Source organism: Trichomycterus rosablanca, chromosome 27, assembly GCF_030014385.1.
Source record: "Trichomycterus rosablanca isolate fTriRos1 chromosome 27, fTriRos1.hap1, whole genome shotgun sequence".
Taxonomy (NCBI): Eukaryota; Metazoa; Chordata; class Actinopteri; order Siluriformes; family Trichomycteridae; genus Trichomycterus; species Trichomycterus rosablanca.
The window spans coordinates 6,010,419-6,034,437 of NC_086014.1; the positions used below are offsets into that span (position 1 = coordinate 6,010,419).

A 24,019-nucleotide genomic window follows, 5' to 3' on the forward strand; every position below is an offset into this window, starting at 1 on the left:
ATGTCTGTGTGGGCACTCGGCTGGCTGACAGCCAAAAGCTCACTTCCATTTCTTTTGTGAGACTGTTCACAACCAAGCAAGCTTTACATCACCTTTGATTTGTCTGTGTAATCAGCAACCAGCTCTGGTCAAGCTTTCATGTGCTGATTTTAAAGGAGTAGCCTAGTGGGTAGAGCTTCGGGCTGTCGATCGAAAACTTGAGAGTTCGAGCTCTGCCATGCTGCCACTGTTGGGCCCTTGAGCAAGGCCCTTAACCCTCTGACCCTGCACTCTGCGTTGTACTGTACCTGTGTATATGTATATATGACTAAAATGTATATAAGGCATTCCTCTTCTAGATTTTGGACTCTCTCTCTCGCTCTCTCACAGCCCCTGTTTTTCTGTTTGGCTGTTCCCTTCTTCATTCCCTGCTGATCTTAATTACCCAGCTCTAGCTCTCCCTGAAACCAAACACTCCTCCTCTTTTCCCTCTCACCCCTCCATCATCCTTCCTCTCTCTCTCTCCTTCTCTCTCTCTCTTTTTCCTAGTCTTTCGCTTTCTCTCCCTTGTTTGCTCTCTTTTACTCCCTCACTAACTCTGGTTTTCTCCTTCCCAAAACTCCGGCGTCGACTGCCAGGGTTGAAAGTTCGCACGCTTTCTCCTCACGCGAGGCTGAAGCTCGAACATACACACACACACACACACACACACACACACACACACACACAAAGCAATACAAGACTTAAAACTAGCAGTAGAATAAAAGGGTGGGGGAAAGTGAAACGAGAGGTGGATAGTCTATATATATGTAGTGTGTGTGTGTGTGTGTGTGTGTGTGTGTGTGTGTGTGTGTGTGTGTAGGCCTTATGTAAACAACTCACTTCCTTGCTTGATCTGAGCTAGAATCAAGTTCCACAAGTCTCCAAAGCAAAACACACACACACACACACACACACACACTCAAATTTGTTTTATGTGGCTTTCTGAATGGAATCAGACCAGCTATGTTTCCAACCTCATTTATTTATTCATTTCAATTTGCCACTATATCCTGGTCAGGCTTGTGGTGGGTCCAGTGCCACCCAAAAAAAACAGGGCACAAGGCATTAATACATAAGGCAGCCACCCTCATACAGTGATGTATAAAGTACCGGAAGGCCGTACTTGAGTAAAAGTACAAGTATCTTACCAGAAATTTACTTTGATAGAAGTAAAAGTCACCTTTTACAATATTACTTAAGTCAAAGTCTAAAAGTATCTGATGTTTAATGTACTTAAGTATCAAAAGTAATTTGATATTAAATGTACTTAAGTATTAAAAGTAGAAGTAAAAGTAAATGCTGTTAGTATAAATGGAAGCGCTCATTTTAAATATAAAGATTGTTCTTTTAAGCCTGTAAACCACCTTAACAATTAACCTGTTTTCTTCCTTTCATCTGAACATGATTTGTGCAAATTCATGATCATAATCAACTGTGACATCACCTGTTTGAAATCATGACATTATTTTGTTGTTTTTTTTAACTTATTACTAGCCCTAAATATTCCTGTTCCAACGTTTTTAGAATGTGAGTCGATGTAAATGTAAGAAAAACTGCATCTATTTTATTTGCATTTTCTATACTGTCCCATTTTTTTATTTGGGTACTACAGTATATTCCAATAACAAAAAAATTATTTTGGCATAATTAATTTAAAGCAAAACTCAGGAGAGTTTAACAAAACGTGTGGCACTTTTATCCCTTTAATGATCTGTTCAACCATTAATTTAAATCAAAATATTTGAGTAAAATAAGTAAGTAAAAAGTAAGTAAAAAGCAGTATTTAAATAATATTCTTTGGGGCCGTATCTACTCACTGAATGGCATGTGTTAAACTAAAAAAATATTGGTATTCTTACTTTAAGAAAACACCATTTCTAATTTGAAGCCAACAGCTGAAAAATCATGAATAATAAGTTGGATAAGTTGAGTTCTTGTTGAGATCATTAAAGGGTTAAAGACGTGCTGCATGTTCCTCAGCACCATGAATGTTTCCTCTACTGGTCTAATACAGAAGTTATCTGAGGAAATATTTGTCCGTAGGTGAGTTTTTAAAAATAATGGACGTGTCTTCATGAGTTTTGCAGTCAATGAATTCCAAACAAATTTAGTGAAACGTTTTACTTGTGGTTCGAATGTAATCGGTAAAAATGGTAGGTAGATATCTGAACAATGTTAATGCTAATAATATGAATAAAACGCTGATGCTGCAGCTTTACTTTGTTAATCATTGTTAACTTACATCAGTGTGTTGGACGGGGAGCTTCTGAAATCTCCATGTTTGCGTGTCTTTGGGTGAACGACGCACTTTTAGAAAACTCCGATAGCTTTTAGAGAACGTTTGCACATGCGCATTAACCACCGTCTAACTTACAAGCGCAGATTCACCAAACCAGCGTGCAGTCCGTCACACATCTCACATCATTTAACTTTCATTCTGTAGTAACGAGTAACGAATCTACATACAGCGAATGTAACGGAGTAAAAGTACACAATTTCTTTAGAAGATGTAGTGGAGTAAAAGTGAAAGTTGCCGAAAATTTTTATACTCCAGTAAAGTACAAGTACTTCAAAAAACTACTTAAGTACAGTAACGAAGTATTATTACTTCGTTACTATACACCACTGCCCTCATACACTTATACACAATTAGGGTCCAATTAAAAGCAGCCGATCCACCTTCTGCACCTTCTGGGGAGGTGGTGAGAACCTAGAGGGAGTACCTGTTACCCCTTTTCCACCGACGCGGCACCCCTTTTCCGGTTCCCGAACTTGACTTTGAACCGGTTCCGCGTATTTCCACCAGAAAAAAAAGGTTCCAGACAGCGAACTAGCGGGCCAATCTGGCACCACAGAATACTTGGCTTTTCAGCCCGAACCGTGACGTCACCTGTGGGCGTGTCATGTTGTACAGCATAGCGACAGCAACAATGGCGTCAGCTAGGGTCTCGTATGGAGCTTATTGCTGCATTTTTATCTTTTAAAGCGCCTTTTTAAAGGTGAATTGTGTGATATTACCTGATAAAAGTGACCCGGACAGAACGAAAAACGCTTAACGTAAAAAAATAAAGCGTGAAACTTTTTCAACTCCTCGAGCTGCATAAGCACCACACGTGTAAATCCAGCTAAACACAGATCCATGTTGTATTTTAGAGTAGATTTGATGGTTATTTCACACAGATGGATGTTCGCGTCGTGGAACCTTAGTGATGTTTCACCGCTCGAGTCGAGCGCCGAGCAAATCGGCCATTTGCGCCGAGAGTCGCGGTGAAACCGAAGCGCAAAACGCTTCTCACGTCAATAAACTAAAGAAAACAACAACTGAGACAAACACCGATTGTTATTGAGATCTTATCACCGATTGTTAGATCGATGCTTTTTACATAAAAACGAACATCTGTAACAGCAGCACAAATGCTCGCTCGCACATAACCTACACGCTCCGCCATCATGTTACTACCCTTAACTTTCGTTAAGTAACGCCCACCGCTGATGACGCTGCTTGGTTCTCAAAAACTGGTGGAAATGCGCGTCGGTTCTCTACAGAACACCAAGGTTCAGAGAAACCCGAACAGAACCGGTTCAAGAACCATGGTTTTTTTTTGGTGGAAAAGGGGTATGAGAGGAAACCCAAATGGACAAACCCCTCAAATACACTGATCAGAGGTGAGGATCAAACCCAGATTCACAGGATCTCGGTTGCCAGATTGTACCCGCTTTACCAGCTGCCTAGTGCTGCATCATATACTCAATAGTTTACCAGCTATGTTTCCAACCTCTTTTTTTTTTTAATTTATATTAATTCACCACTATATCCTGATCAGGCTTGTGGTGGGTCCAGTGCCACCCAGAAGAAACAGAGCACAAGGCGTTAATACACACGATAACGGACACACCCACACACACCTAGGGCCAATTTAGAGCAGCCGATCCACCTTCTGCACATTTTTTATGTATTATAATTCACCACTACATCCTGATCAGGCTTGTGGTGGGTCCAGCACCACCCAGAAAAAAACAGGGCACAAGGCATTAATACATAAGGCAGCCACCAATCAATCAAACGATAACAGACACACACACACACACACACACACACCTAGGGCCAAACCCCCCAAAGACAGGGACCAGATTCCCAGGATCTCTGTTGCCAAACCGTACCCACTTTACCAGCTTCCTAGTGCTGGGTTGTTTATTCAGCTTCTAACATCATTTATTAAAGCATATATGTAATGTGGGTGCTCAGGTGGCTCTGCGGTCTATCGTACTACCACCATGCAGGCTTGCCTGGCATCTGCACAGACATGATGAGCTAAGTCGGAGGAGGGTGGGCAGAGTCTGCGATGGGTTTGCACCCTGTTCAGGTTAAAAACTGCTATAGTAGTGTGTCTAAATAATCTGCCTGGGCAGCTGCCCTGGTAGGCAGTAGGCAGCAAGACATCTCACTAGATTTTTTTCCCCCAATTTTCCTCCCAATCTAGTCGTATCCAATCACCCGATTGCATTGCGCTTTCTCTCTACTGATGCTGATCTCCACTCCTGATTGAGGAGAGCGAGACTGACACGCCCCCTCCGACACGTGTGCAGTAGCCGACTGCATGTTTTCACCTGCACGAGGCGAGTTCATATGCCGATCAGCTCTGTGTACGGAGAGCCACACCCTGATCAGCATCATCCCTCGACTTGTCAGCAGAGGTCCTAATTGCATCAGTTATGAGGTCCCTATCCGGCTTCCCACCCTGTATTAACAACAACTAGCCAATCGTTGTCCATGTAGCCGCCCAGCCTCCCGGTAGCAGAGCTGAGATTCGAACCGTTCGAAATGTCGAGAGCTCATTGCTTTTCTGTTTACATAATGTTGTTCCTGCTGCCTTCAGGTCATCCTGCAACTCTTTGAACGACTGTTGACTTATCTTTCAGAGTACATGTCATTATACACACATACACACACACACTTTCTTTCTTACTCACTCACACACACACACACATACACACCCTCTCTCTCTCTCTCTCTCTCTCTCTCTCTCTCTCTCACATACACACACACACACTTATTTTTCTGTATTTCTCCCTATCTCACATAAACACTCCCACTCCTCCCTTTATCACACACACACACACACACACACACTTTCTTTTTTCGATCTTTTTCACCTTTTTCTCAGTTACACACTCTCTCTCTCTCTCTCTCTCTCACACACACTCACTCACACTCACTCCCTAAATAAACTCTTTACACGCGATCGCTCTGGCAGCAGCAGTACTTCCATGCTGCGTTCGCCAAGATCTGTCACTCACCACTGCTCCATTACTGATTACTGCTGTTACTGCTGCCAGCAAGAGACAGCGAGAGACAGAGAGTGTGTGTGTGTGTGTGTGTGTGTGTGTGTAAGAGAGAAAGTAATAATGGAGTAAAAGGGAAAGGAATGAAAAAAGTAAAAGTAGAACATATGACATGAGTTGACAAGAATGGACCGAAGGGGTGAGAGAGTTTGAGAAAGAAGGCCAAAAATAGAGCGAAGAGGTATAAAACGGGTATAACTAAGGACGATGCAGGATAGACCGACCCAGAATGTCGAAAACGTTCCTTTTCTGCAAGAACTGGCAACGTACTGAGACGTGACACACGGTCGAACGGAGAGACGGGGCGGCACGGTGGCTCGGTGGGTAGCGCTGTCACTTCACAGTAAGAAGGTCCTGGGTTCGATCCCCAGATGGAGCGGTCCGGGTCCTCTCTGTGTGGAGTTTGCATGTTCTCCTCGTGTCTGTGTGGGTTTCCTCCGGGAGTTCCGGTTTCCTCCTACAGTAATGAATGACTACCTGTCTGCCTGGACGCCCGCACAGCCGATCGGGTTCGAATCTCAGTGGTGGTGGGTTAGTGTAATAGACCGCCGCTCCAACCAAGCGGTTAAGGTTAAGGTACTGGACTAGTAATCAGAAGGTTGCTGGTTCAAACCCCACTACTGCCAGGTTGCCACTGTTAGGCCCTTGAGCAAGGCCCTTAACCCTCAATTGCTCAGACTGTAAGTGCCGAAAATGTAAATGTAAAATTGTTTGTGTGGGTTTCCTCCGGGCGCTCCGGTTTCCTCCTACATGAACGTAAGCAAAGTCTGTTTTATAATCCTAATAAATTATAAATAAATAAATAAATTGCACTTCATGCAAACACACAGAACATCAGTGGGGTCGCCAGTTATAAACATAATCCTCATTTCAGTCAGATTAGAGACTCAGATCTCATAAGGATGTGCAACAGCGACACCTACTGTCTGATTGCGATTTAACACAAGTGGTGGATGAATACACACAGGGTAGAGTGTTTTTTAGCGTGTATCCGCACCTAGTAGGTGTTCAGTTGCGCCCCAGGTCACCGGAAGTGCACTGTCGCCTCACAGTAAGAAGGTCCTGGGTTCGATTTCCAGGTGGGGCGGTTCGGGTCCTTTCTGTGTGGAGTTTGCATGTTCTCCCTGTGTCTGTGTGGGTTTCCTCTGGGAGCTCCGGTTTCCTCCTACAGTAGTGAATGACTACCTGTCTGTCTGGACGCTCGGACAGCCGATCGGGTTCGAATCTCAGTGGAGGTGGGTTAGTGTAATAGACCGCCCCGCCCACCGAGCACCAGTTGTTTTGTATGTTTATAGTAGTTATAGAAGGATGTCAGTACTGATTGGAACACTGCAGACGTCCCAAGTGTCCCGGAAGTTCCGGGAGTCTCCCGCATATACATAGCGGCTCCCTGATGCCCCCCAAGTCAGATAGAATCTCCCGGAATCTAGAACGAGCGGCCAAGAGCGACACACACACACACACACACACACACACACACACACGCAGGCGACACAGACTTTATTCCCTGATCGCGTATTTAATCCGTGATCTGATATACAATCTAGCGCACTGTGTAGGGAACATAAATCAATTGTCTAATGTACTGTCTAGTGCACTATGTAGGGAACATAAATCCGTTATCTGATATACAATTTAGTGCACTATGTAGGGAACATAATTAATTATGTAATACACTATCTAGTGCACTATGTAAGGAACACAAATCATCATCTAGTTATACTATCTAGTGCACTATGTAGTGAACATGAATGCGTTATCTAATACACTATCTAGTGCACTATGTAGTGAACATGAATGCGTTATCTAATTCACTTTATAAAACGGATAGTTCCGGTCCTAAAATCTGATTGGCTGAGCCGCGTTCGAAGCCGTTGTAAAATCCCCGATAAAAGCACACCTATGACCACCTCACATCATTCCATATTAATACGCCACTGAATAGAAAAAATTAATGTTATTTTCGCCCTCATGTTGCCTAGCAACACTGTTAATCGAACTATTTTGCGTCGCGGAAGAACGCTTTATTGTAAGTTTATACACAATAAATAAATTTATGAATTAAACATTGTTGTATTTATTATATTTTATGTTGACCGCCGTTTTATAAAAGCAATAAGCCACTCGAGACCGTGCGTTACTGCTATGATTTTAGCACGGGGAAAGAAGTTTTAGGCACTCCGCTTCGCGTCGTGCCAAAAACGTCATCCCCGTGCTAAAATCACAGTAATGCACGGCCTCTCGTGGCTTATTGCTTTATTAACCTCCAACTTCAGAACAATCCCTGTTGGTCGTGTTGCCAAATCCACTCAGATTCCTTTATTTTTTTCTCTTTGATATTCCGCTGCTCATCAGCGCACAAACTTTGATCGCTCGCTACTTGTTGGAGTGTATTTTAGGACGTGGTTTCATTAAACCCCTCGTCACTTCTCACATGTGTTTTTGTGACAAAACGTAGTTTGGGAGACCAGAGAGACTCATCTGAGATTCCTCCTGGTGATAGATGGTGTAGATGTGAAACCCCCCCCATCACCCATCAGTCGTGCAGTGTGAACTGTACAGCGACCCGGCAAATCAGAGTGTCGTGTAGTGTGAACTTGGCATAAGCTGTTCAACAGCCAGGTGTATGTTTACATTACATATACACTGTTGTAGCGTGTCAGACATATAAAATAATAATAATAATAAAAAATTAATGTTACTGTTTTTTGTTGTGGATTACTTATTTATGTAAAAACAAATATTTTTAATAATGAGTGTTTTTTGTACAATTATCACATTCGTTCTCTGAACATCTGTACATATTTAAACTAAACCTGTTAATGTAACTCAAATATGCCTAAATGTGTTGAATCGAATCGGGACCTTGTGAATCGGAATCGAATCGATCCAGGAAATTAGTGGCGATACCCAGCCCTACAATCTAGTGCACTATGTAGAGAACATAATTAATTATGTAATACACTATCTAGTGCACTATGTAAGGAACACAAATCATCATCTAGTTATACTTTCTAGTGCACTATGTAGGGAACATAAATTCATATCTTAAACACTATCTAGTGCACTATGTAGGGAACATGAATCCGTGATCTGATATACAATCTAGTGCACTATGTAGGGAACATAAATTCATATCTTAAACACTATCTAGTGCACTATGTAGGGAACATAAATTCATATCTTAAACACTATCTAGTGCACTATGTAGGGAACATGAATCCGTGATCTGATATACAATCTAGTGCACTATGTAGGGAACATAAATTCATATCTTAAACACTATCTAGTGCACTATGTAGGAAACATAAATTCATATCTTAAACACTATCTAGTGCACTATGTAGGGAACATAAATTCATATCTTAAACACTATCTAGTGCACTATGTAGGGAACATAAATCCGTGATCTGATATACAATTTAGTGCACTATGTAGGGAACATAAATCCGTTATCTGATATACTATCTAAAGCATTATGTAAGAAACATAAGTCTGTTATCTAGTATACTATCTAGTGCACTATGTAGGGAACATAAATTCTTTTCTAATATACAATCTAGTGCACTATGTAGGGAACATAAATCTATTATCTTTCACACTATCTAGTGCACTATGTAGTACACATAAATGTGTTTGTGACGCGAACAGTTAGCTTAGTAGCTCAGTTAGCAGCTCCTAAAAGTTCTGTTATCACCCATAATCCTTTGGTGTGTGCGAGAGGTTTTTTAGCTTTTTTTTTTTTTGGCTTGGGGGGTCGAGGTCCGGGTCCGGGGGTACCTCCCTGAAATGAGTTTTTGCAACTTGGGATGTCTGACACTGTGCTGATGGAAGGTTTAAGGTAGACTGGAACGTATCCACTCCTCTGGTAGCATGTTCTCCCATCCTTACGAATGAAAATGATGCTGCTTTATTTATCATATGAAGGGCTTGTTGTACCGGATCTAGTGTGTGTGGGATTGTTTTATGTCATGAAGTGGGTCATTAATTGGGAACGGGTTCAGCCCGGCGAATTTCTGTGTGAAGCCGCCATGTGTAAATAATAGAACGTCGTGTTATTTCCACTAAAGCTGACCTGCTACAAAGGGGCTAGAAAGCGCCCAAGAGCACGATGGGGGAATGTTTAGACGGGTTTTTGAGAAAGGGGGGTGGTAGGAATACCTACACTGATCCATTATAGTCACCGCGTTACATTCCTGTCCAAACTTTCCCTCCAAAACACACACACACACACACACACACACACACACACACACTAACACACACGCATGCTGAGACTTGCTTGTCTGTGTGTGTGTCATGTTTTTGGTGTCGAATAATTATAGCTCAGGCATTATGACTGACTGCAGAGTAAACCTACCACACACACACACACACACACACACACACACACAATGTAAAAGTGGATTAGAACAAACACACATCTCTCTGTGTAAAAGGAGCCTGTAGACAAAACACTGCTCTTTTTCGGTCACACAGAGATCCTGGCCAAACGAACTACTCTACCTCACACACACACACACACACACACACTTAGCTAAAAAATAAAATAATTGATGTAATAAATGAGGAATAAACTAAAGAGTAAAAGTGTGCATCTAACACACACACACACACACACACACACACACAGGCAGGGTGGGTGATGTAGCCTGAATCTAACCTGTCGCCTCATAGCAAGAAGGTCCTGGGTTCGATCCCCAGGTGGGGCGGTCCGGGTCCTTTCTGTGCTGAGTTTGGGATGAAAGAAGGGGGAAAAGGAAGCAAAATTAGACCGCGTGGATCAAAAGAAGTAGAAACAGCTTGAAAAGATCTCAATCGGTTCTGGGAGTGGTGTCAAGTTTAAAGGCATTGAGTTTTAAGGTATTTTTTCCTATAAGGATGAATGGGAAACCTGTTAATGCGTTCTATGGTCCCGTGGAACTGCATATGTTCTAGACTAATGTAAAATAATGGGGTTGTTTTTGATATTGATCATTTTACTTCTTTATTGTTTCCTTATGCTTCTTAATATCATATTCGTTTAGTAAAGGTGCATCCCTCCTTCGACCCATGCACAGCCCATAGCGGAACCCTTTTTCTCCCATGCACTCTGCACAGGCGCCTCTCTATCTGCTAATCAGGGTCCTTACACAGCGCTTAAAGACCCCACCCACATAGTCCGGTCATCCCGCCCTAGCAGAAACGTGTCTACTGCAGGCACTGCCACTTATGCCCAGTAGATGGCGCCCAGCCGACCGGTGGCAACGCCGAGTTTTGAACCGAGGATTCCAGAATCTCGGTGCTGGTGTATCCCGAAAACACTGGTATTTACATTTACATTTTTGGCATTTAGCAGACGCCTTTTATCCAAACTGACTTACATTACTGTTACAGTAGACAGTCTGAGCAATTGAGGGTTAAGGGCCTTGCTCAAGGACCCAACAGTGGCAACCTGGCAGTGGTGGGGCTTGAACCAGCGACCTTCTAATTACTAGTGCAGTACCTTAACCGCTAGGCTACGACTTGCCCGGGGCATATTTGGCCAGGGCATCATCAGCATCTTCTTATTTTCCCTCTATTAACAGACTTCACCTGTGGAAGACGGTGAAGGACGACAGTACCAGAACGAGACGTCTCACTGTTTACGTTCCAGTCTGTGTGTTTACGTGTGTGTGTGTGGGTGTGTTCGTGTTGTGGACATAGCTGCAACGTCCGCTAAACTCAAAATCGTTGAAACTCGACGTCCTTCGTCAAGAAATTTGTACCCTTAAACTCGACGTGTGTGCGACTGCTGGTTTGTTCAGCGCTGGGCTTGAGCGGTGCGGTAAAACGCCATCAGAGTGTGCATATGAGACGAAGCATTTTAGCATTTGTGTGGAATAACAGTCAGGTTCACTCTGAGGGCGTCCACATGTATCTGTGTTTAACTGGATTTTCCTCCTGTTTCACTTTTAAACTTGTGTTACAGCTCGGGGCTCTGAGCAATTGTAAGGATCAACTTTTTATTTCAGTGTTTATATTATATTTGTGTTATTTTCAGTCTATAAGTGTCAAAAACAACCCCATTATTTTACGTTAACGCATTAACAGGTTTCCTATACATCCTTATGGGAAACAATACCTTAAAACTCAACGCCAGTCTCAGAACGAATTGATGTTGAGTTTCAAGGTACCAGTGTATCTACAAAATACAATCAACAAGTTAAAGGTTCGATCTTTTTTACTTTAATCAGTTAAATAAAGGTTCAAGAGGGTTGAATAATCACTCATTCTCTTTTATTGTATTTTACTAAATGTCCTAATTGTATCCAACATAACCTTTAGTTAAGTTTAGTTTAGGGTCTTGTTCGTGAAATCAATAGTGGCGGCTTGCCAGAGGTAGGGTTAGAACTCCCAGCCTGATTACCCGCCGACCCACCAATGCCCCTAAAATGTCCATTGACCCAAAAATCGCCCTGGATGTACTTAGTGATTTTATTATTGTGCTTATTCAGTGCATTAATCATTTCCTCTGATTGTTTTGTCTCGTTCAGCCACAATGAAGAAAAGTGTGAATACGTCTAACAGCTGGACTGCAGGAACCATGGCAAGAAACGGGCAGACGTTAAGCAGTTTGGATGGAGTTAACATATCTGAGGGAGAGTTATTGCTGCAGGTATACTCACACCTCCACACACACACACACACACACACACACACTCCACCTTTGTTAAACAGGTTTTAATTTTCCAGCTAATTGATTATGGAAACATCTGTGTACCTTCACCCCTGAAATGAACCTGATCCATAGCTGATACCGTGGTACCTTGTTTTATACACTGATCAGCCATAACATTAAAACCACCTGTTAGGAGTCGGTCTGGTTCCCAGACGGCCACCAGGGGGGGCCGACCCGCGATTCACACAGTTAACCCCAGTGCTCGCACTGAAAGAGGCCGATCAACTCCCTCTGCGCCCACCAGAGGGAGCCAAACCCGTGAGCTTCCGCCGGCTGCCACCAGAGGGCGCACAGCCCGTAGTTCGACCAGGGGGAGAAGAACTACAAATCCCAAGGCACCCTCAGGCAATCAGCAGCGACGAGGAACACCTGGCTGAGTTGGTATTTAAAGCAGCGCTCAGCCAGGTGTCCTCGTCACACCCTTGTTCTTTTGTGCTCTCTTGCACGTTAGGTTAGGGACACAGGTAACGCGAGGCCTCATAGAGGGTTTGCGGTAGGCCCAGGGGCCGAGGTAATAAAAGGAACTCAGGGAAAGATTAGGTTTTGGTGTGACTCCTTTGCACTCTCCTAACTTTACCAGGAGAATTGCGTACTCCGTATCTCTTCCTCTTTCCATTGTTTTGGCTGCCTGGTGAACCAGCAGTGCTCACGAGCTCCACCCCGCGCCTTGGGTTCGAGCTCGCACAGGCTCCTCCTCCGATCAGTACTCTGAGAAGGAGAGGCTCGCCTCACGCATCTTTCTCGCTATCTCTCGCATCTAGCTCCGGACCCGCGGGGTCGGAGCACTCGCGCCGAGCGCTCAAGCGGATCTCGGTGTTGGCTGGCCACGGCGGTGTTCGCTACCAGCACCCATCCCCGCTCCGCCTTGAGTGTCGCGTTGGTAAAGCTTAAGCACCTCTGTTCGCTTACGCGAATATTGACCCACTAGTCTCGAGGGAGACTAAACTTGATATAAACCCGAGTCGCGGAGAACTAACCGGATCGGGTACGATCACAAAAAATAACTATATATATATATATATCTATTACCTTTTTTGTTGTTATCCGCTCGAAGGATTTCCTGGGTTCTTATACCTAGAATAACTCCTTAGTTTGATATCGCTATAGATTCTCATTATTATTAATACAAGTAGAACAAATAAAAGCGATCCTTAGTTTGCCCTTCAATTTGCCCACCGGCGCTAGCAACGTCAGCGGCGCTGTGGCTCGCTCGGTTGCGTCATAGCGTGTGTGTGTCTGAGTTCGCCGGTTCGAATCTCGCTAGCGGGGTTGCCGTGAGCGCGGTGAAAGTAATTTATTGTGCAGTGCACACGAGATCCTTTTGGATCTTTCTTTTGTTTAAACACTTTGGAGGACTGCGATCTACTCGTTGTGTTACGTTTGGGGTTTTATTTATATTTAGATATTTCAGTTGGCTTGGGCTCGCCCGGCCCCTCCTCTTTCATTCGGTGGAGATAGTCACCTTATTTGTGTACTCTAAACCGGCCGCTCTCTCCTCCGGCCGGCGTGCCCGCGATTGAGTCCTCACCTTACATATATCATAACACCACCTCCTTGTTTCTACACTCACTGTCCATTTTATCAGCTCCACTTACCATATAGAAGCACTTTGTAGTTCTACAATTACTGACTGTAGTCCATCTGTTTCTCTGCATGCTTTGTTAGCCTGCTTTTACTCTGTTCTTTAATGGTCAGGACCCCACAGGACCACCACAGACCAGGTATTATTTAGGTGGTGGATCATTCTCAGCACTGCAGTCACACACACTGACATGGTGGTGGTGTGTTAGTGTGTGTTGTACTGTGTCCACTCAGTGTCCACTCTATTAGACACTCCTACCTAGTCTGTCCACCTTGTAGATGTAACGTCAGAGACGATCGCTCATTTATTGCTGCTGTTTGAGTCGGTGGTCACAGGACGCTGCCCACGTGGCGCTGTTGGCTGGATATTTTTGGTTGGTGGACTATTCTCAGTCCAGGGGTGACAGTGAGGTGATTAAAAACTCCAGCAGCGCTGCTGTCTTATCCACTCATACCAGCACAACACACACTAACACAGTGTTGTCCAACCTTTTTGACCCAGAAAAATCACAAGGCACACCACCAAAACAAAAAGTCACAAAAAGTATTGTTGTACTGCCCTCTAGTGGAAGAGAATGTAATTGTTCTGCCTGTCACTACACGCCGCTCGCTTAAGAGTACCAAATTGGATAATCTTCCACGGCACACCTGATGATTTCTCACGGCACACTTATGTGCCGCGGCACAGTGGTTGGGAAACACTGCACTAACACACCACCACCATGTCAGTGTCACTGCAGTGCTGAGAATGATCCACCACCTAAATAATACCTGCTCTGTGGTGGTCCTGTAGAGGTCCTGACCATTGAAGAACAGGGTTAAAGGAGGTTAAAAAGTATGTACAGAAACAGATGGACTACAGTCTTCTAAATGATAAGTGGAGCTGATAAAATGGACAGTGTGTGTAGAAACAAGGAGGTGGTTTTAATGTTATGGCTGATCGTTGTTTACACATATACACATCTATACCCATTTACACAAACCTTTAAATGCGATGATGTGGGTAATGTTTACTTGTGTTGTCTGTTTACAGGCTCTGAACGGCTTCGTCATGGTTGTAACAGCAGATGGTTACGTGTTTTACGCATCACCCACCATACAGGACTACTTGGGCTTTCATCAGGTCAGTATAAACACACACACACACACACACACACACACACACAAATATAGCAGCAATAAGGTAAGGCTGATCACTAGCACACTTCCTTACGACCTTATTTGGTCCCCAGAGGTCATTTCAGGACCAAGCTGACAAAACGAAAGCCAAAGTGCTACATCAGGGCTAAACCGAAAAGTACAAGAACTGATCATTTCCAGTTAAAATCCCTCGCGTGTGGGTGTGTGTGAGTGTGAGAGAGCGAACGAGCGAGCGAGAAATGCAGCTAACCTGTCTGTCTGTGCTTTAGCATCATGTTGAGGAAGTACATTTTGTTTTTTTAAGTGTGATTGCTTCACAGTCACACTTTCTGCTCGTGGGGGGGGGGGGGGATATGATTTGTTTATGTAAGTGCAAGCTTGCTTGGCTTTGGATAAAATATTTATTACTGATGAAGAACCAGTCAGAGCAAGAACAAGAGAATTCAAGTTTAAATACACAGTTGTGCTAGCAGGGTCATTTCAGGTTATCTGAAACATATATGTTTACACACACACACACACACACACACACACACAGAATGTTCTCACAACATACTACAGCGATCCAGTCGGACAAGATTACTGTGTCGCTTGCACATTCACAAACTGGTAGTTTATATAAGTGCACAAAACACATGAACTAGATTTTGACTCTAGTTTTATGTTGTGGTGTTTTATATTCAGTATTATTTAGATTATATATATATATACACATACACACACAGATCAGGCACCACCTTCCTAATATTGTGTTGGTCCCCCTTTTGCTGCCAAAACAGCCCTGACCCGTCAAAAGGGTGCACATGCTCTCCAACAATGCTTGGGTACGTGTCAAAGTAACATCCACATGTATGACAGGATCGAAGGTTTCCCATCACAACATTGCCCAAAGCATCACACTGCCTCCGCCGGCTTGGTACCATGTGTCCCCCAGGTAAGCAATCACACGCACCCGGCCATCCACGTGATCCATCAGACCAGGCCACCAATTCTCTGTGGTACAGTTCCGATGCTCTCGTGTCCATTGTTGGCGCTTTTGGCAGTGGGCAGGGGTCAGCATGGGCACCCTGACTGGTCTGCAGCTATGCAGCCGCATACATAACAAACTGTGATGCTCTGTGTATTCGGACACCTTTCTATCAGATCCAGCATTAACTTCTTCAGCAATTTGAGCTACAACCTTCGCTCCCCATGTGCATCAATGAGCCTTGGCCGGCCATGACCCTGTCGCCGGTTTACCACCGTTCCTTCCTTGGACCACTTTTGATAGATACTGACCACTGCAGACCGGGAACACCCCACAAGAGCTGCAGTTTTGGAGATGCTCTGTCAAACTCGCCCAAATCCTATATTTTATATATATACCGTATATATATATATATATATATATATATATATATACAGTGTATCACAAAAGTGAGTACACCCCTCACATTTCTGCAAATATTTCATTATATCTTTTCATGGAACAACACTATAGACATGAAACTTGGATATAACTTAGAGTAGTCAGTGTACAGCTTGTATAGCAGTGTAGATTTACTGTCTTCTGAAAATAACTCAACACACAGCCATTAATGTCTAAATAGCTGGCAACATAAGTGAGTACACCCCACAGTGAACATGTCCAAATTGTGCCCAAATGTGTCGTTGTCCCTCCCTGGTTTCATGTGTCAAGGTCCCAGGTGTAAATGGGGAGCAGGGCTGTTAAATTTGGTGTTTTGGGTACAATTCTCTCATACTGGCCACTGGATATTCAACATGGCACCTCATGGCAAAGAACTCTCTGAGGATGTGAGAAATAGAATTGTTGCTCTCCACAAAGATGGCCTGGGCTATAAGAAGATTGCTAACACCCTGAAACTGAGCTACAGCATGGTGGCCAAGGTCATACAGCGGTTTTCCAGGACAGGTTCCACTCGGAACAGGCTTCGCCAGGGTCGACCAAAGAAGTCGAGTCCACGTGTTCGGCGTCATATCCAGAGGTTGGCTTTAAAAAATAGACACATGAGTGCTGCCAGCATTGCTGCAGAGGTTGAAGACGTGGGAGGTCAGCCTGTCAGTGCTCAGACCATACGCCGCACACTGCATCAACTCGGTCTGCATGGTCGTCATCCCAGAAGGAAGCAAACAGTTTGCTGAAGACAAGCAGTCCAAGAACATGGATTACTGGAATGCCCTGTGGTCTGACGAGACCAAGATAAACTTGTTTGGCTCAGATGGTGTCCAGCATGTGTGGCGGCACCCTGGTGAGAAGTACCAAGACAACTGTATCTTGCCTACAGTCAAGCATGGTGGTGGTAGCATCATGGTCTTGGGCTGCATGAGTGTTGCTGGCACTGGGGAGCTGCAGTTCATTGAGGGAAACATGAATTCCAACATGTACTGTGACATTCTGAAACAGAGCATGATCCCCTCCCTTTGAAAACTGGGCCTCATGGCAGTTTTCCAACAGGATAACGACCCCAAACACAACCTCCAAGATGACAACTGCCTTGCTGAGGAAGCTGAAGGTAAAGGTGATGGACTAAACCCAATTGAGCACCTGTGGCGCATCCTCAAGTGGAAGGTGGAGGAGTTCAAGGTGTCTAACATCCACCAGCTCCGTGATGTCATCATGGAGGAGTGGAAGAGGATTCCAGTAGCAACCTGTGCAGCTCTGGTGAATTCCATGCCCAGGAGGGTTAAGGCAGTGCTGGATAATAATGGTGGTCACACAAAATATTGACACTTTGGGCACAATTTGGACATGTTCACTGTGGGGTGTACTCACTTATGTTGCCAGCTATTTAGACATTAATGGCTGTGTGTTGAGTTATTTTCAGAAGACAGTAAATCTACACTGCTATACAAGCTGTACACTGACTACTCTAAGTTATATCCAAGTTTTATTTCTATAGTGTTGTCCCATGAAAAGATATAATAAAATATTTGCAGAAATGTGAGGGGTGTACTCACTTTTGTGATACAGTGTATCACAAAAGTGAGTACACCCCTCACATTTCTGCAAATATTTTATTATATCAAATAACTCAACACACAGCCATTAATGTCTAAATGGCTGGCAACATAAGTGAGTACACCCCACAGTGAACATGTCCAAATTGTGCCTAAAGTGTCAATATTTTGTGTGACCACCATTATTATCACTGCCTTAACCCTCCTGGGCATGGAATTCACCAGAGCTGCACAGGTTGCTACTGGAATCCTCTTCCACTCCTCCATGATGACATCACGGAGCTGGTGGATGTTAGACACCTTGAACTCATCCACCTTCCACTTGAGGATGCGCCACAGGTGCTCAATTGGGTTTAGTCCATCACCTTTACCTTCAGCTTCCTCAGCAAGGCAGTTGTCATCTTGGAGGTTGTGTTTGGGGTCATTATCCTGTTGGAAAACTGCAATGAGGCCCAGTTTTCGAAGGGAGGGGATCATGCTCTGTTTCAGAATGTCACAGTACATGTTGGAATTCATGTTTCCCTCAATGAACTGCAGCTCCCCAGTGCCAGCAACACTCATGCAGCCCAAGACCATGATGCTACCACCACCATGCTTGACTGTAGGCAAGATACAGTTGTCTTGGTACTTCTCACCAGGGTGCCGCCACACATGCTGGACACCATCTGAGCCAAACAAGTTTATCTTGGTCTCGTCAGACCACAGGGCATTCCAGTAATCCATGTTCTTGGACTGCTTGTCTTCAGCAAACTGTTTGCTGGCTTTCTTGTGCGTCAGCTTCCTTCTGGGATGACGACCATGCAGACCGAGTTGATGCAGTGTGCGGCGTATGGTCTGAGCACTGACAGGCTGACCTCCCACGTCTTCAACCTCTGTAGCAATGCTGGCAGCACTCATGTGTCTATTTTTTAAAGCCAACCTCTGGATATGACGCCGAACACGGGGACTCAACTTCTTTGGTCGACCCTGGCGAAGCCTGTTCCGAGTGGAACCTGTCCTGGAAAACCGCTGTATGACCTTGGGCACCATGCTGTAGCTCAGTTTCAGGGTGTTAGCAATCTTCTTATAGCCCAGGCCATCTTTGTGGAGAGCAACAATTCTATTTCTCACATCCTCAGAGAGTTCTTTGCCATGAGGTGCCATGTTGAATATCCAGTGGCCAGTATGAGAGAATTGTACCCAAAACACCAAATTTAACAGCCCTGCTCCCCATTTACACCTGGGACCTTGACACATGACACCAGGGAGGGACAACGACACATTTGGGCACAATTTGGACATGTTCACTGTGGGGTGTACTCACTTATGTTGCCAGCTATTTAGACATTAATGGCTGTGTGTTGAGTTGTTTTCAGAAGACAGTAAATCTACACTGCTATACAAGCTGTACACTGACTACTCTAAGTTATATCCAAGTTTCATGTCTATAGTGTTGTCCCATGAAAATATATAATGAAATATTTGCAGAAATGTGAGGGGTGTACTCACTTTCGTGATACACTGTATATATATATATATATATATATATATATATATATATATATATATATATATATATATATATATATATATATATATATATATAATGTTGACGACCTGGTTACTTAATTAAGATCAGTCCATAAATATTAAATCTAATCTTTTTCTGTTTGTTCCTCTGTTTTTGGTATGTTTAGTCGGATGTGGTGCATCAGAGTGTGTTTGAGCTGATCCACACAGATGACCGTGACATGTTTCGGAGGCAGCTGCACTTTGCCCTGAACCCCACGCAGTGTGAGCTGTCTGACGACACTGACAGTATGTACTGGCTATCTTTCCTTTTTTCAGTTTCCTTAGGATGCTTTTACAATCCGGTGCCACTGGGGGCCGGCATTGTGTCAAATATGAGCAGCATGGACATAAGCTGCATGGTCTGCGCACTGGAGCACCACCTTTATTCCAAGTGCATACAATCACTAGTACAGTTATACTTTCTCACTATACAATCACTAGTACAGTTATACATTCTCACTATACAATCACTAGTACAGTTATACATTCTCACTATACAATCACTAGTACAGTTATGTACAGCTATAGCTACATGCTCACTATACAATCACTAGTACAGCTATACATTCTCACTATACAATCACTAGTACAGCTATACATTCTCTCTTTACAATCACTAGTACAGTTATACATTCTCACTATACAATCACTAGTACAGTTATACATTCTCACTATACAATCACTAGTACAGCTATAGCTACATGCTCACTATACAATCACTAGTACAGCTATACATTCTCACTGTACAATCACTAGTACAGCTATAGCTACATGCTCACTATACAATCACTAGTACAGCTATACATGCTCACTATACAATCACTAGTACAGCTATACATGCTCACTATACAATCAGTAGTACAGTTATACATTCTCACTATACAATCACTAGTACAGTTATACATTCTCACTATACAATCACTAGTACAGTTATACATTCTCACTATACAATCACTAGTAAAGCTATAGCTACATGCTCACTATACAATCACTAGTACAGCTATACATGCTCACTATACAATAACTAGTACAGCTATACATTCTCACTATACAGTCACTAGTACAGCTATACATTCTCACTATACAATCACTAGTACAGCTATACATTCTCACTATACAGTCACTAGTACAGCTATACATGCTCACTACACAATCACTAGTACAGATATAGCTATACATTCTCACTATACAATCACTAGTACAGCTATACATTCTCACTATACAATCACAAGTACAGCTATACATTATACAAACACTAGCACAGCTATACATTCTTACTATACAATCACTAGTACAGTTATACATTCTCACTATACAATCACTAGTACAGTTATACATTCTCACTATACAATCACTAGTACAGCTATAGCTACATGCTCACTATACAATCACTAGTACAGCTATACATGCTCACTATACAATCACTAGTACAGCTACACATGCTCACTATACAATCAGTAGTACAGCTATACATGCTCACTATACAATCACTAGTACAGCTATACATTCTCACTATACAGTCACTAGTACAGCTATACATTCTCACTATACAATCACTAGTACAGTTATACATTCTCACTATACAATCACTAGTACAGCTATAGCTACATGCTCACTATACAATCACTAGTACAGCTATAGCTACATGCTCACTATACAATCACTAGTACAGATATAGCTATACATTCTCACTATACAATCACTAGTACAGCTATACATTCTCACTGTACAATCACTAGTACAGCTATACATTCTCACTGTACAATCACTAGTACAGCTATACATTCTCACTACAATCACAAGTACAGCTATACATTATACAAACACTAGCACAGCTATACATTCTTACTATACAATCACAAGTACAGTTATACATTCTCACTATACAATCACAAGTACAGTTATACATTCTCACTATACAATCACTAGTACAGCTATACATTCTCACTACACAATCACAAGTACAGCTATACATTATACAAACACTAGCACAGCTATACATTCTTACTATACAATCACAAGTACAGTTATACATTCTCACTATACAATCACAAGTACAGTTATACATTCTCACTATACAATCACTAGTACAGCTATACATTCTCACTATACAATCACAAGTACAGCTATACATTATACAAACACTAGTACAGTTATACATTCTCACTATACAATCACAAGTACAGTTATACATTCTCACTATACAATCACTAGTACAGTTATACATTCTCACTATACAATCACTAGTACAGTTATACATTCTCACTATACAATCACAAGTACAGCTATACATTATACAAACACTAGCACAGCTATACATTCTCACTATACAATCACAAGTACAGCTATACATTATACAAACACTAGCACAGCTATACATTCTTACTATACAATCACAAGTACAGTTATACATTCTCACTATACAATCACAAGTACAGTTATACATTCTCACTATACAATCACTAGTACAGCTATACATTCTCACTATACAATCACAAGTACAGCTATACATTATACAAACACTAGTACAGTTATACATTCTCACTATACAATCACAAGTACAGTTATACATTCTCACTATACAATCACTAGTACAGTTATACATTCTCACTATACAATCACAAGTACAGCTATACATTATACAAACACTAGCACAGCTATACATTCTCACTATACAATCACAAGTACAGCTATACATTATACAAACACTAGCACAGCTATACATTCTTACTATACAATCACAAGTACAGCTATACATTATACAAACACTAGCACAGCTATACATTCTCACTATACAATCACAAGTACAGCTATACATTATACAAACACTAGCACAGCTATACATTCTTACTATACAATCACAAGTACAGCTATACATTATACAAACACTAGCACAGCTATACATTCTCACTATACAATCACAAGTACAGCTATACATTATACAAACACTGGCACAGCTATACATTCTCACTATACAATCACAAGTACAGCTATACATTATACAAACACTAGCACAGCTATACATTCTCACTATACAATCACAAGTACAGCTATACATTATACAAACACTGGCACAGCTATACATTCTCACTATACAATCACAAGTACAGCTATACATTATACAAACACTAGCACAGCTATACATTCTTACTATACAATCACAAGTACAGCTATACATTATACAAACACTAGCACAGCTATACATTCTCACTATACAATCACAAGTACAGCTATACATTATACAAACACTAGCACAGCTATACATTCTTACTATACAATCACAAGTACAGCTATACATTATACAAACACTGGCACAGCTATACATTCTCACTATACAATCACAAGTACAGCTATACATTATACAAACACTAGCACAGCTATACATTCTTACTATACAATCACAAGTACAGTTATACATTCTCACTATACAATCACAAGTACAGTTATACATTCTCACTATACAATCACTAGTACAGCTATACATTCTCACTATACAATCACAAGTACAGCTATACATTATACAAACACTAGTACAGTTATACATTCTCACTATACAATCACAAGTACAGTTATACATTCTCACTATACAATCACTAGTACAGTTATACATTCTCACTATACAATCACAAGTACAGCTATACATTATACAAACACTAGCACAGCTATACATTCTCACTATACAATCACAAGTACAGCTATACATTATACAAACACTAGCACAGCTATACATTCTTACTATACAATCACAAGTACAGCTATACATTATACAAACACTAGCACAGCTATACATTCTCACTATACAATCACAAGTACAGCTATACATTATACAAACACTAGCACAGCTATACATTCTCACTATACAATCACAAGTACAGCTATACATTATACAAACACTAGCACAGCTATACATTCTTACTATACAATCACAAGTACAGCTATACATTATACAAACACTGGCACAGCTATACATTCTCACTATACAATCACAAGTACAGCTATACATTATACAAACACTAGCACAGCTATACATTCTCACTATACAATCACAAGTACAGCTATACATTATACAAACACTAGCACAGCTATACATTCTCACTATACAATCACAAGTACAGCTATACATTATACAAACACTAGCACAGCTATACATTCTTACTATACAATCACAAGTACAGCTATACATTATACAAACACTAGCACAGCTATACATTCTCACTATACAATCACAAGTACAGCTATACATTATACAAACACTAGCACAGCTATACATTCTCACTATACAATCACAAGTACAGCTATACATTATACAATCACAAGTACAGTTATACATTCTCACTATACAATCACAAGTACAGCTATACATTATACAAACACTAGCACAGCTATACATTCTCACTATACAATCACAAGTACAGCTATACATTATACAAACACTAGCACAGCTATACATTCTCATTGTTAAAATACTAAGCCATATCACATACGGAGAGTTATGCTGTGCCCCATGTGAATCCCCCACCACTAACTAACCATCTAACTAACCATCTAACTTCCCCTCACTCAGTCACAATCAAATGTGTCTGTCCAGTGTTTAGGTGTCCATATACTTTCAGCAATGGAATGTACGTGGGTGTTGTTTTAAAGCTCAGTAATCATAAAGTGAGTGATAATCATGAAGCAATTTATTAGCTCATCTTCCTTAAGCATCGATAAACAGAGCCAGTG

The 24,019-nt window shown here is 42.1% G+C and overlaps 1 protein-coding gene across 1 annotated transcript in view; it reads left to right on the forward strand.

The window, feature by feature from the left end:
- ahr2 (aryl hydrocarbon receptor 2) overlaps window positions 1-24,019 on the forward strand; it is a 106,474-nt gene that overhangs the window by 68,906 nt on the left and 13,549 nt on the right. The window contains exons 4-6 of the mRNA XM_062989299.1: window positions 11,880-12,001; window positions 14,679-14,768; window positions 19,420-19,540. Of these exons, the coding sequence (XP_062845369.1) occupies window positions 11,880-12,001; window positions 14,679-14,768; window positions 19,420-19,540 (333 nt within the window). The remainder of the gene's footprint in view (window positions 1-11,879; window positions 12,002-14,678; window positions 14,769-19,419; window positions 19,541-24,019) is intronic.